This window comes from Gavialis gangeticus, unplaced genomic scaffold (genome assembly GCF_001723915.1).
Source record: "Gavialis gangeticus isolate Ggan-Ray unplaced genomic scaffold, GavGan_comp1, whole genome shotgun sequence".
In the NCBI taxonomy this organism is placed as follows: Eukaryota; Metazoa; Chordata; order Crocodylia; family Gavialidae; genus Gavialis; species Gavialis gangeticus.
Genome location: NW_017729034.1, coordinates 55,872,363 through 55,886,926, shown reverse-complemented (window position 1 = coordinate 55,886,926; position 14,564 = coordinate 55,872,363). Strand labels below are relative to the sequence as shown.

The 14,564-nt window shown below is 45.8% G+C and overlaps 2 protein-coding genes across 2 annotated transcripts in view; both read right to left on the bottom strand.

Annotated features, from left to right (window-relative positions):
* The window catches only part of RHOU (ras homolog family member U), a 57,073-nt gene extending 53,440 nt beyond the window's left edge, over positions 1 to 3,633 (bottom strand). The window contains exon 1 of the mRNA XM_019526726.1: positions 3,114 to 3,633. Within this exon, the coding sequence (XP_019382271.1) occupies positions 3,114 to 3,633 (520 nt within the window). The remainder of the gene's footprint in view (positions 1 to 3,113) is intronic.
* Positions 3,634 to 9,918: 6,285 nt separating this feature from the next.
* EXOC8 (exocyst complex component 8) overlaps positions 9,919 to 14,564 on the bottom strand; it is a 4,949-nt gene continuing 303 nt past the window's right edge. Inside the window, exons 2-3 of the mRNA XM_019527459.1 lie at positions 13,111 to 14,564; positions 9,919 to 12,214 (exon numbers count right to left, since the gene is read on the bottom strand). Coding sequence (XP_019383004.1) covers positions 11,606 to 12,214; positions 13,111 to 14,564 — 2,063 coding nt within the window. The 3' untranslated portion in view covers positions 9,919 to 11,605. The remainder of the gene's footprint in view (positions 12,215 to 13,110) is intronic.

Sequence of the window (14,564 nt, the reverse complement as noted above, 5' to 3'; positions counted from 1 at the left end):
CAGTGGCTACTATCTAGTGTGTATGCTGCCTTGGAGATGTACCTTAAATCCCTATCTACTTCCTACAAATATCAGATAATGTCAGAAATGTTAGGACACCAGAAAATAGACACACTAGCAAAGAGAAGCTTTTTTTCCCCTCATTATTATTCAATATATGAAAAACCCATGCTGTTTTTTCCAAAATTGTCAGAAGCGTTAGAATTAATGCAAGGGCCTGCAGTAAAACACTGGATAGGCATCTCCTCCACTGTAGAGAGGATAAATGCATGTCATTTTCCAATTAACTCTCCCTCTAAGCAATTATGTTGATCAAATAAGCGAATAAGTGATGGGAATGTAAATTTTAAAGACTGTTAATTTTAATCTTCCTGAGGTTATCTCTCTATAGTCATAAACGTTTAAACTAGAGTAATGTGTTAGTTAAAACTTCCACATGAAAAATAAATACAATTATAATATTCAAACACAGGAGAGTTGGGTGTTCAATGTGTGGAAAAGAAGGTTTTACAGGTCCTGATTTAGCAGCTACTAAATGATAAGTATAGTTAGCTAATTAGTGGGTTTGCATTTTACAGACCAGTGGGCGCATCTACACATGTGCATTTACTGCACAGTAACTGGAATTACTGGGCAGTACGAGTGTGCGTGTACACATGCATGCCCATACTGCACAATAAATATGGTGACTTATGCTAACTTGAGTGCAAATTTGATACCTGTATCACAAACATATAGACACCTTACTGTGTAGTAACACTTTGCATGTGGACTGACTTCAGACTAACTTTAGTTAACACAATGTTAATACACCTTAAATCTGCACATGTAGACGCTGGCCTATTTCTGCTTTTACTGTGCAGTAACTTATGGTGCAGTAAATTTAAGCTAGTGTAAATATACATGTAGGCATGCCCAGTACATAAGGTAGTACGAGGGATGTGTGGCCAGGGTTTGAGTGAGATACTGGTAATATCAGTTCAGCCTTAATGCCAATGTTAGAATTTTAGTTGAGTTGTGTCAGATGTTCAGAGACAATGAGGGTCACACACACAGTGGGAACAAGTGTGTGGACCTTCATTCTCAGCCACAGTCCCAGCCTCAGGAGAGAAGCAGTATAGACTTGGCCTGCAGGCTTCGAGGACTACACCATTCCAACAGCCTGGCTTCCACGTGTTTGGTTTTAGCCCTCATCCTGGATAGATTCTCACTAGTCCTCATTAGAATCAACAGGATAGGAAAGTCAACCTACTCCCTACTTTGCAGGGCCAGGTAAGGGATAGCCAGGCTCATGATCATTTGGTTCAGGCAGTTCTACACACAGTGCCAGGGAATGCAAATATTCAATTAGTTAAATGCAAGTCTCAAGTGGGTACAGAAGGACTTATGAAAATCTCAGTTGCATCTGTCTGCATCTTTAGATTCCTAAACACATTTAAAAGTCTGGTCCCTCGTGCTTTAGCTCTACTGTATTTGTTGGGGAGTTTTCCTTAAAAAAATAAAAAGAAAAGGAAAACACAAACACCTAACGGGGGTATAGGTTATAGCCGTATTGGTCTAAGGACATAGGCAGACAAGATTATTTGGGTAAATCCGATATCTTTTATTAGACTAACTAAAATAATTGGAAAAATTCTTCTTTGCAGGCTTTTGTACCAAAAAGCTTGCAAAGAAGAATTTTTTCAACCATTTTAGTTGGTCAAATAAAAGATATCACATTTACCCAAAGGACCTTGTCTGCCAGGTACCTAACATGAATTTGCGTGTCTTCCTAAAATGATGCTTCGATACCAACACTCTTGACTGACTGTAACTTATTTATCTGAGATCCGTCTGACCATCATCCATCCAAAAGGAACCACCATATTTATTACAGATGTAATGTAAATATAATTAGGCTCAAGTTGTGAGCCCCTTATGGACTTACTCACGTGAACAATAATTGCAAAACAGGAGTTCCTGAGTGTAACTGTTCTCCAGTGTAGGTGGTTTGCAATCTGGCCTTAAAAGTATCTTCCCACACTGGGGAAATCCAGAATTACTCCATTATAGCGAGGAAGGCTGCTGCAGATTTACACTAATGTAACCAACAGCTATGTTTGACCCAATAATTTTATATTTGTTTCTAATCCTTTTTTGGCAACAAAATACTTTCAAAAGCCTGTCTGAGCCTAACAGCTCATCTGACTAGCATGACTGACCAGGTTCTGTAGCCCACAGTACACAGGGAAACAATGTGGCCAGCCTTATACCCAGCAATCTCTGACTTCCCATCCCAATCTACCAGGTACTCATTTGCAGTTAGAACAATTAGTGATGGCCTTTGGGACAACTCCAGAGCGAGGCTCAAAACTTATCCCTCTAGAGCCATAGCAAGACCATTACTGCCATATTCCATATAAGACTGTAGTACCATCAACTAATTCAATAAAAGGCAAGTGGGACTAGGTGACCCTGAGGTCCAAGTTAACCCTATGATTCTATGAAGACACTTTTCAACCAGATTTAAAGGATTCCGCACTAAGCCAATAAGTTATATCAGTGCCATTTTCTTATGCAGACAAGAACTTTGGAGATTCAAAGTTTCTCCTCCCGCTGCGTAACAGGACAACCAGAGAAACATGGGGATTGTACCCGCCTCCACTCTACGGTCCATTCCTGTACCACCTTTGCCTGGGCAATTGATCTTGTCTGCCTCGGTCCCATGTGCAGACCCTAAAGGATACTCCGGTTGTCTTCCAGGAGACCCCCTAACTCGCCTGCCATGACTTTGAATGACCCTTCTGTGGAGGGGGTCCCCTTCTGAGTTGCCTCCAGGGTTGTCACGCAACTAGGCGTACACTCACGGGGCTCCAACCTCCCATATACCCCGGCCACGCACCACCTTTGTGAGGCGGGTCTCTTGATTTTGTCTGATGCCAGCTCCTCGGATGTCTTCTCGGGCCCCCACGTCATCTCACAATGATGGTCACCCTAGACCTCTGGTCAGACTCCGGTGGGTGGGCCTGGATAGGCTTGGCCCCCGTTCTGCCCCGGGGTTACCACGGGCTCCTTCGTCGGTTCCTTTGGGTCTCGCCAGGCTTCTCCGGCTTAAGGCTCCCCGCTGCTCCTACTGCTGTTGCTGCAGTCACCACTGCCGGCTTTCCTGCCAGCTTCCTTGCCAGCGTCTCCAATCCTCGCTGATCCTTGGCTCGGGGAACTCCTGCCACTGCCTCTGCCAGCCTCTCCGCCAGTGACCTCGATCCCCATCGGGCTTCCCAGGGTCAGGGCCTCCCTGCTGCCTTCTTGGCTGCTACAGCCACTGCTGCCATCGCTGCTTCCGCCGCAGCTGCTGGTGCCAGTGCCGGATCCACAGCCGCTGCTGTCATGGCTGCTGTTGCTGCTTCCGTCGCTGTCTCGGCTGTCAGACGCCTGCTGCGGCTGGTCCCTTCCTGGCTGGTGGGTTCCTGCCCATTCCCTGGCCCTCGGCAGCCTTCCCACAGTTTTGTGGCTTCCTTTAATCTCTGCCGGATGATGTATCCCCATGACATCACCTGGCCCCATCTGTATGTAAGCACGGCTTACAAACCACACAGGTGGTTCCCTGTCCCGGGCTTCCTCACTCCTCCTGGCCCCTGGAACAGGTAGGTCCATATTTTCCTTCTTCTCCCTGGTTGGGGTTTTGCCTCTGGGCAGGGCTCCCCCTCTTCCCAAAACTGCGCCCCTGGCACAGGGATAATGCAGGATAAAAGGCTATTTACATGGTGATAGACTTTAAGCAAACTTCTACCCCTAATTCCCCCCACTTCAAAAAAAACAAAAAACCCTTATAGTTCCTCACAGCCACAGCAGGACTGGGGAAAGACGCACTGAAGTGCTATTTGTCTATTCACTCAACTCATTTATATTTAAGTAAACTGAGATGCAATACTTGCTAATACAGGGGTGGGCAAAATGTAGTCCACAGGCCATATTCGGCCAGCCAAGCCATTCTATCCGGCCCACGGAGACCCTAAAAAATTTAGAAAGTTAATATTTATCTGTCCCTGGCTGCCTGTCATGCGGCCCTCAATGCCTTGCCAAAACTCAGTAAGTGGCCCTCCGCCTAAAATAATTGCCCGTCTCTGTGCTAATAGAAGGGCGTCTGTGTCAGCTTGGGTGTCAAGCAAGTAATTACAAAACTATGCCTGTGTTCATTGAAGAAGACTATTTGGTTAGAAGGCTGATTCTTTGTCCAAATGTTAATGAGGGTATTTGATACCTGGTCTCCACTATCCAAAAATGTAAATAAGGGTCCAAAGCCCCAAATATTTTTTTGGGAGGAATATAATTATGAATAAACTTCTACCCTGGTGTAAGCTATGATACAGGCATTTCACTGGAGAGACCCCCCTCAGGAATTATAAGATGAATTAACTGAAGGTATGATGTAAAAGTATCTTAATTAAAGCACATTAAAAGCCTTGTATAGACACTCTCACTCAGACTTGGTGTTAGTTCATTAGAGCTTAGTTCTTGAGTTAATCTATGTGGAAGAACCCCACTTCCACTATAGCTGTGCCGCATCAGTAATGTAACTTGGTGTGGTGTGGGGAATGAGCCAAGTATTAGCCCCAGGCAACAACTTAATAGAGGCAACAAAATGGTGTCCTCCCCATGCAGTCTGCGACTAGGCCGCAGAAGCAGTGCCATAGCACTGCTGTTGCAGTAGCAGCAGCCAGGTGCATAGACACCATACGGCTGCTGTGGGAGCAACAGCTGGAATGGGAAAATCACAACATGGCAGCAGAAGCCGGACATTTTTTTTGAGTCCCTGGAACAGGTGATCCCTCAGTACCCCTCCCTTCTGGTGCTCAGTGGCCCTGCCCCTTCCCCCCACCCTTGTTATAGAGCAAAGTTTACAGAAAGCACAAACCCTTCTCATTCCACCTCTGGCCATGGGGCCCCTCATGGAGACACAGCAACCTCAAGGAGAGGCCCCTCATGGAGAGACAGCATTTGCCAAAAGAAAGAATTGTTTCACTGGCATACAACACTCCTGAACAACACAAGCTCAGCCAACACAGTCTTCTGTGTTTTGCAGGCATACTTTATTTACCTGAATCCAAGATTACTCTGAATTTAAGATGACCCCCTAAAAATTAGATTCCAGACATGGAACATTTATAAATGATATCATGTTCGATGTCCAGAATCTAGTTTTTGGAGGGTTGTCTTCAGTTTGTGTTCCTCTCTCCCCCACATTGGGGCAAGGAATAAATGGTAGAAGGGCAAGCCGCAGGAGAGTTAACTGGCCTGACCTCTGCTCCTTGCCATCTGTCCCCTGCCACCACTTCCTGCCACGCTGGTACCTTCCTCCCGTGTGGCCCCCCTCCTGCCTGCCTATCCAGCACCTGGGCCCCCTGGTGCCTGCTCCTCCTTATGATGCCTCCACCCCCTGGAACCTGTGCCCCCTATGACTTGCCTCGCTCTTGCCTGCCCCCCACGTTACCTCCCCCCTTCTGCCTACTTCCACATTACTGCCCACCCCACTGCTGCCACTGCTGCTTACTTTCCCCTCACAACTCTGGTTTGGGTTTGAGCCCCACTCTGGCCTGGGGCAGAGAGCACAAGGCACATGCTGCCTCCAGCTGCTGCCTGTAGCCACAACTCAGGCACAGCTGCTGGTCCCCTGCTGCTTGTACTTCAGTGGTGACACATAGGGAGTGTGTGTGCACCCCATGAGAGTGCTGGTGCACCCCCTGACCTTGCTGTCCCTGCAAGCACCAGCTGATCGCTGCAATCACTGCAGCTGCTTCCAGGAGCAGCTGCAGTGATCCGCCTGCGCTTGCTCCCAAAAGTGGTTGCAGCCACTCCCAGAAGTAGCTGCAGTTGCAGCTGCAGTGATCCCAGTGATCGGCTGCAGCGATTGGCTGTTGCAGGATTGCCCGTGGGGGGGGACGCCCCCCCAGGTCAGCAGGACAGGTTGCAGGGTGGGGGGGGCACATGCCTCCCCTAAAGCTGCACCAGTTGCCCATGTTGTACTTGAATCTAAGACAAGGAGCTTTCCCACCCATGTTGACTGGGGAAAAATCCGTGTCTTGGATTTCAGTAAATACAGTAGTTATCTCACCATATCACTAAAATTGCACTGCTGGTGCATTATGGTGGAACTTTTCCTACCATAAGCAAACCCTAGGAGGAAGACTTTGCTAGCCAGGGGACACGTCATGTCAACTTAGGCCCCCACAACACAGATAAAGGCACAATAGGATGGCAGGAGTCGTGATTGTGAGATTGCACATTAGATGCCATTGTATCTTATTGCCTGGGATCAGGCTCCCGCTGCACTGGTAAGAAGCAAGCTCCCATGGTTGGGATCTCCCTCAGTTGAAGGACTCTCAGTTACAGGGGTTCCCCTCACACCCCCGGGGCTGCAGGATTGTGGCAGCTGTGATCACCCAGGCTTGTGGGGGGGGGGCATGAAATTCCCAGGGCCCTGGGGGTTGCAGCACCTGTGATGCCTAAAGCTTGGGGGTTTCATGCTAGGCATGGTGCACTCCTGCAGCTGGGACCCCTGTCAGCTGACAGGGATCCCAGCCACAGGGGAGACCCTGCTACACATGCAAATGAAAGCTTGATAGCAACCAGCTATAGTTAGTACACATTTTCAAGGTCTAACTTTATAGCTGGTTGGAGCTTTTCATTGCGAGACAAGTACTTTGCATGTGTGGCTGGCCTTAAAGTAATTATGTACTTAATCAGTTAATTGCATGATACCTGTAATGTGTAGAAGAGGCCTTAGAGGTACTCTTTGTAGCAGGGATTGGCAATTTGTGAGCCCCCAGACCACTGGATCAAGCCTGCTGCGTTGCTGCTGCAGGTGGGATTCTGCCACTGCTCCTGATAAAAAATTTCCTGGCTTGCGGGGAGACCCACAAAGCAGATGACACAGCTCCACATGCTGGATCTGGTCTTTTGAGTACAACTGATTTAGAGTGGTAAGAAATTGTTTCTCTAAACTTTGTATCTTGTTGTATAAATTGCTGTTTTTATGTAGGTGGCAGAAGTGACCAATAATTATGTTTTTATTACTTAGTTACTTCTTTCACCTTGAAAAGATTCACTTGGGAATCACTAGGAATCTTTCTATGGACCATTCCATAATCTTTGGATCAAATCCTCAGCATTCTTTTCCTGATTAAGTGGTTGGTAATGTAACATCATTTCTATTCTGATGACTCAGAATTTATATCCATACTTATTTTGTTCCCCTCCATTCAGAAATGTTATTACATTAACTTCTATGATACACATCAACTCATTGAGTAACAATTGTCTTAATTTTATGCAGAAAGTTACAATTTTGTTAAAGCTAGAGGAATCATCAAGCTTTTCATCTCTAAATAAAAAAACTATTTTAATAGGAGAAATATGGCTACCTTCCCCCCAAACCAACAAAATTAATTTATTTTACTCGAACAATTACTACAAATTCCAAAACTAAGTTTAACTTGAACAATACCATCTCTCCCTGCATATAGATTCAGGGGAAAAGTGCCACTTACCATTGCTACAGATAAATTTGAAATGTATTTTAAATTAATTTTTAAATGTGTATCTTAATATCTATTTTAATTAACATACACTTATGAAACTTGCCTCAGAATTAATTTATTTTGCCCTATATAAATTCTCAGCCATAAACAGGACAAGTTACAACATACCAGTGCTACCCACTGCAGTTCTGACAGCTCAAACCCCAGTGCACAAAAATGAATCTGTTGATTTGTAAGAGTCAAGTAACTGGAACATTTGGCTATGTAAATGAATAAAGTCCTGGACTCTCTCATCTACTGTCCAGAGATCCTGTCTCCTTTGCCAGCTGTTCTATAACATGACATTGGTAGGGTGACAGCAGGGAGGCTGCATTAAGAGGCTTGGGGTCAAAACAGAATTAAATTCTTCCATGTCCAATCCTCTGCTGACAGGAAGGGATATTATACCTCCTCTGTTATGGCCTTCTCTTATTATCACTTCTTCTAAGGCTAGAATATCCTGATTTAGAAAGCTGCAGCCCAGCTTCCTACAGCAAACCTTCTGCAGTGAAAAATCAGGGCCTGAATTAGATTACCCTTCTTAAACTGTAATAAATTCAAATTCTTCAGTATATTATTCTGCACTCCTAATGAAAGGTGCTTTCTTTTAGACTGAAACAAGCTATAAATAATATACATCAGACACGCACGCATATTAGGGCTGTCAAACAATTAAAAAAATTAAATGTAATTAGCTGCGAGATTTAAAAAAATAGTTGCAATTAATCATGATTTTGATCGCAGTTAAACAATAATCAGCACCCCCTGCCTGCCAACCCAAGAACTCAGAGCCTGTGCACCCTGTGACTCTTCCTTCCCAAAAACAGCGCACAGACCTAGCCCAGACCCCAGCCCATCCTGTGCCTGCTCTGGACTTGCACCTGCCAGAGCAGGCCAGCCAGAACCTGTGTGAACAGCCTCAACCCTGGCCCACTCTGTGCCTGCTCCAGACTCACCTGCCTATGCTGAGAGCAGAACAGCAGTGGTGGCTGGGCAGAAACTGCTGCTTGGCATGAGGGAAAAGCGCCCCTCCCCCTTGCCACTGCTGGGCTTTTCTTCCTGCAGCTGCCTGGAGCCTGTGCCCGGGCTGCCCTGCAGCTCCTCTGCACTGCCACCGCTACCCTGAAAGGTGGCCTGAAGGAGGCAGTGATGACAGCAGAGACGGGCATGGGCTCCAGGCATCTACAGCAAGAAGGGCCCAACAGCGGCAAGGGGGAGGGACCGCTTTTCTCCCATGATGAGCAGCAGCTTCTGCCTGACCGCCACCACTGCTGGCACTGCCCAGCATGGGTGGGTGAGTCCAGAGCAGGCACAAGGCAGGATGGGGTCAGAACTGTGTGGGCAGATTCCAGCTGGTCCACTCTGCCAGACTAAGTCCAGAGCAGGCACAGGGTGGGCCGGGGAAGGGCTGTGCACGTGGGTTCCCATCAGTACCACCGGGCTGGGGCCAGCAGCAGCACGATGTGTGCAATTAACACTTGTTTACAAAATTAGTGCATTAATTGCACTAAGTTAACTGCAATTAACTAACAGCCCTAATATATATGATTCTCTTTTATAACCAATTTTAAAATGGTTCCCAAACAAACTCTCTAAGGCTGATCCATCTAACATATCACTTAACTTAGATAAATATGTCATAGAACAGCATTTCTCAACCCATAGGTTATGACCCAAAAGTGGGTTGCAAGAATATATGAAAGGATCACAAACAAACTTTAAAAATGTATTCTACTTTAAAGGAGAAAAATGAGCTCCAGGCTGAAAGGGGCTGCTTGGACCCCCCATCCCCATCCTCCACCCCCTTCCCAGGCTGGGAAGCTGGGGCCTGGAGGGCAGCAGGTCAGGAACGAGCAGCACTGGTTCCACACTGACCATCGATGCTTACAAATGGGTCCTGTACAAAAAATGTTCAGAACCAGTCACAGAACATAGCGGATATGGATAAATTACCAAACCACTCTTGACTGGTAAGCTATGAAAAACAGAATTCAGTAATGAAATAAATCCAGCAGATGTATGCATTGTGGAATCAACATTATATCCTGAGCTATAATTCTCATCGTCACTGTAATTTAGAATAAGAGGAATATTTTAGTGGCCTTCTATCACCTTCAACTAAGGTAAGACACGGAAATGATTCTTTGCTATAGAAAAATCTTAATATTTTTTCCTATGATTTTGACATACAAAAGAAATTTAGAGTGGACCCAGCTATAATTCTGAGATGAAATGATTGCAATAGAAGGATACCCTATATAACCTGGAAGCAAAACAGGAATTCAAGAAGCACCACAGTGGAAACCAGCCCTCAAAATAAAGATAAAATACACCTAGCTGGAAACAGAAAGAGTACAATATAGGCAGCTGTTCAGGAGTTTTTACTCATTAAATATTTGTTATTGCATGCATTTATAAGGCGTCTATCACAATGACATGAATCACTAAGAGTCTTATTTAAAGGAGGCACTAGTTCAAAAATGCACAAAAAGTATGAAACTCAACCATTCCAGTTAAGGAGAGCCTACAGAGATTTGACATACAGTTCTTTAACATCACTTTTTCATGACTAAAATGACCTACGGTTACAAGATTGGTTAAAGACAGGTAAATGGGCTGAGTCAAGAATAAGTTGTGATCTCCTTTCAGAAATTACTATGGAATGAAATGATGGTTCACTGCTCAAAATCTAAGTGAACAGGTGCATGAGTGTATATGTGAAAGTGTGTGCACGCACGTGCATACATGTATGTATCCTGTGAAAGTGGCACCTTGGCTGGCTACACAATGAAACCAAGTATATTAATTTTAAAAATTCTCATCTCTAAATATGGTCCTGCTAAAACCTGGTTACTGCTAAAACACATTTGACAGGATATTCTGGGGAAGTCTGTGGTGCCATAGTGGCTGTAATGTAAAGAACTTCCAATTCTCAGAAGCAGTCAGGTATAACGTAGTTTTGTTTAAAAAAATAGAACTGGACTAGCCAATTACTGTAATACAGGAAGCAATATTAACAAATTTGCAGTAACTTTAATATGTGCACTTGCGTTTATATTTAAGAAAAGCTTCATTTATTTTATTAAAAAAGTGTTACTTGTACAGTGAAGATAGAAGTTTCCCAAATGTAAAGTAATACTTTCCCCTTCCTCTTGCATAATGCTATCTCATTTGTTCTGAAACAAGGGCTCTTTGTTGAGATTTCTACAGGCAGACAATGGAATTTCAGTGAACAATTCCCAAACCTAAAACTAAACTGTGCGGTTTACATATTGAACCTACTCTAACTCCCACTGAATTAAATTGGAAAAATGAATGAATAAGTTGCAATTTCTTTCAGGATCTTACATGCAGTTTTTCTAGCAGTAGGTAGAGTATATTCAAAGTGATGTGATTTAAGTTAAGAATATTCCTTTAAAACTTGCATAAATGAATGTTCTCTCAAGTAAGATTTTTAATTGTGGAAGTGCTTCCTGTGTTTCTGATAACTGAAACTGCCTGCCTCGTTATATCATAATGCCAGTTGTACAAATGCATTTGCTATTCCATGGAGCTGAGTCATGTTTGGAAGGGAGATGAGCTTCACCAAGTACCACACCCATACAGTAAACCAAGCAATTACACTCATTTGGAAACACTGCAGTGTTTTTAAATCATGTTATTTGACATGTGACTACAGATTATATTTCATTTCTGCATAAGGTATACATTTTTACTTATTTATCATACTTCACCAATAGTTTATTTGGCCCAGAGAAGAATGATGTACTATCATCATGATTTCTTTTCAGTTTAACACACCACAATAGGCACCGTTAAGCAGGGAGAGAGATATCCTAAGCAAGGCTAACCCAATGCTCCTCTTTTTCTCTAAGAAACTTTTTCCCCTTTACTTGCTTTCAAAGTTTGCTCATATGCCTTAAGCATCAGAAAGTTTGCAGTTGGAGTTCTGTGGCTTTGAAAGACTTGGAAAAATTTTAAAGGTATGTCCATAGATAACATTATCTCGAAGTGCATAGTAGACCCTTTGAAGGGAACAGCATTTCATTTCACACCACAGAGGTTGTACTTTCAGGATTTACACGCATAAGTCTTGAAGCATTCCTCAGATCCTGTAGCTGCTTGGCTGGCTTTCCGACCCCTTCCTCAAACCTTTTCTCTATGACAGGAAGAACAGTTTCATACAGGAAGGATGCATTCTGCCTGATGAATGCTTTCTTCTCAGGGTCCTGTTCACACCGCAAACTGTAATCAACATGCTGAACAGCTACAAGGATGATTTCCACAAGACTTTCCAGGAGAACCATGTGCAATTCTGGGAAGTAAAGCTTTAGTGCTTCCTCCAAGAAGGCCATAGTCTGCTTGGTAAAAGCAACCACAGTGTAGCTAAGATTGACCCAGCAGTCATCACCTGTGTACTGGTCAAAACTACAGACACCACAACTTCTCATTTCCTCTCTGAGTTTCCCCAGAGCCTCAGGAGTCATCAGGTTCATCTTTCTCCACATCTCTTCAGAGTTGCGATGCTTGGTGGCCTCAATGATGATATCCTTGTAGCTTTGCAAAGCACCTTTGATGTCTTTCACCAGCAGGGTGTGAATGATGAAGGTAAGGTCCAGTCCAATCTCACTAAGCTGCTTACAGTGCTCCTTAGCTACCTACAATAACAAACATCATTATAAATACTTATCTGTATGCCACATAGATATGAGCTACTTAACCACCCCAACACCCATGAAAATAGGTAATTCTTAGTCCTAATTTGCATACCTGAAGAATTAGGCAGAGAATAAGAGTCTGGAAAAGAATACACATTGCACTTTATTCTGCCTCTCTTCAACTTATGTATCGGACTTTTTTAAATGACAGAAATACAGATCCTGTCTACCATAAAAACACTACAGACATTTACAGAAGTGATTGAGAGTAGGTTCAGGCTAGACATCAGGAGACACTACTTCACAGTCAGGGTGGCTAGGATCTGGAACCAACTTCCAAGGGAAGTGGTGCTCGCTCCTACCTTGGGGGTCTTCAAAAAGGAGGCTAGATAATCACCTACCCAGGGTCATTTGATCCCAGCATTCATTCCTGCCCATGGCAGGGGGTTGGACTTGATGATCTGCTCAGGTCCCTTCCAACCCTATCAACTATGAAACTATGAAACATAATTATGATAAAGATGTCACAGTTCAGCAACTGAGAAAAAAAGGAGTTCAGTATTTTTCTTAAAAGCCTTTGTTAAGGCATATTATCATGACAATCCAATAAATATTTTGTAGAAAGGGATTCTTTGCTAAAGTTTCAATACTCCCACTCTTTTAAGTAAGGCCAACACTGGCATTTCTGATAGTAGTGGGGTAAAACACAAACCGAAGAAAAGCAATGCAAAGCCCTCCACACCCTCCCTTTACTAAAGAAAAGCTATAGGTGAACCTGTTTTACCACCTCCTGCCCAAAAACAGTAAGTTAGCCAAGGGAGGATGAGACATACAGGGCTGCAGAATTCCAGGTTTCTGCTCAATTGACTGGACTGTGCTTTCTTACACGTGCTTACCTTCACACATTCAGCAGCAGTTGACAAGCTCTCTTTGCTGTCAAACACCTGCTTGCTGAAGGCGTCTACAAACATCTTCATGGCAGAGCGTGCCCACACAACAAAGGCAGAGTAGCAGCCACTGTTACCAGCAAAGTCCGTCTCAAACTCCCTGGCAGTCTCCAGCAAGCTGGTGAAAAACACATGGCACAGCTTGTGGATGTACAGCAGAGTAGCACCTTCAATGCGCAGCTGACGGATGGCCGTGTGCACAGCGGCCGCCCGGTTCTTCAAGAACAGCTCGCAAGCCTTGGTCGACTGACCCAAGCGAATGAGCTGAGACACAGCCCGGCGAGTAGCCCTTGGCCCACCACGCAGCGAGCGATCTGGAGAGAGCTCAAACACCAGCACATCTGTGAGCTGCCTAACTCTCTCATCCACTTTTGTCCGGAGCTCCCTCACCGGCTGGCTGACGGGCTTGTCTGCCAAATACTCGTTCAGCTTATCGAGCAGGTCCACTGCACCCTCAAAATCCCTCTGGGCAATGCAGACATCCAGGTCCTCAGGAAGCTCCTGGATCCACTCCAGGGACAGATCCACTTTCTCCTGCTCGGGTGGAGGCTCCACTTCATCCTCATCCTTCTCGAAGGGGTTGGATGACTCTGGAGAGGGCGGGGCTGCCCGCGGCAGAGCCTCCTGCTCCAGCCGCAGCTTCTCACTCAGGGCACGGCTCCGCTTGGTCTCCTCCAGCACCTCCAGCCACTCCTTCTTGATCTTGGCGTTCTCGGCCTGGAAGATGCGGCTCTCGGGGAACATGAGCAGCTTGAACATGTCCTTCATGGGCGGGTTGTCCTTGACATTGACCACGGCCAGCCCGTCCAGCGGGTAGAGGGCATCGTAGAGGTAGGCGCCACGCCGGTTGGGCAGCCAGGTGGCCACCAGCAGGCAGTCATTCATGAGGAAGGCGTGCACCCGCTGCACCTGCGCCATGTGGTCAGCATCGTACTCCACCAGGTCCCCATTGTATACCAGGTACTTGCCAGGGCTCTCAGGCAGCAGGTCCCGGCAGCCCTCCACCTTCTCCAGCAGGGTGGTGAGCGTGCGTTGCCGGCCCTCCTCGCTGACTGCCACCTCCTTGGCTGACAGGGGCAGGAAGGGGTTGTTGCCGTGAGAGTCGGTGGCGGCACGGCGGACGCCCAGCGCGGGGTCATCACGGTCAGCCTGCAGCAGCAGGGCCTGGGTGACGGCCTCCATGATGCCCTTCTGCTCCGTGAGGATGTGGCTGAGCTGGTACATCTCGCTCTCCAGGTAGCTGATCTCGCGCGCTGTCTCGATGAACTGCCGGTAGTTCTGGTAGACGTTGCGCTTCAGGCTTTGCGCCGTCTCCTCGCTCAGCGCCTGGATGCGCTGCCGGTGCTCTTGCAGGTCCCGGTCGCCGTCCGACTGCTGCGACAGTTGCTTCACGTACTCGCCCG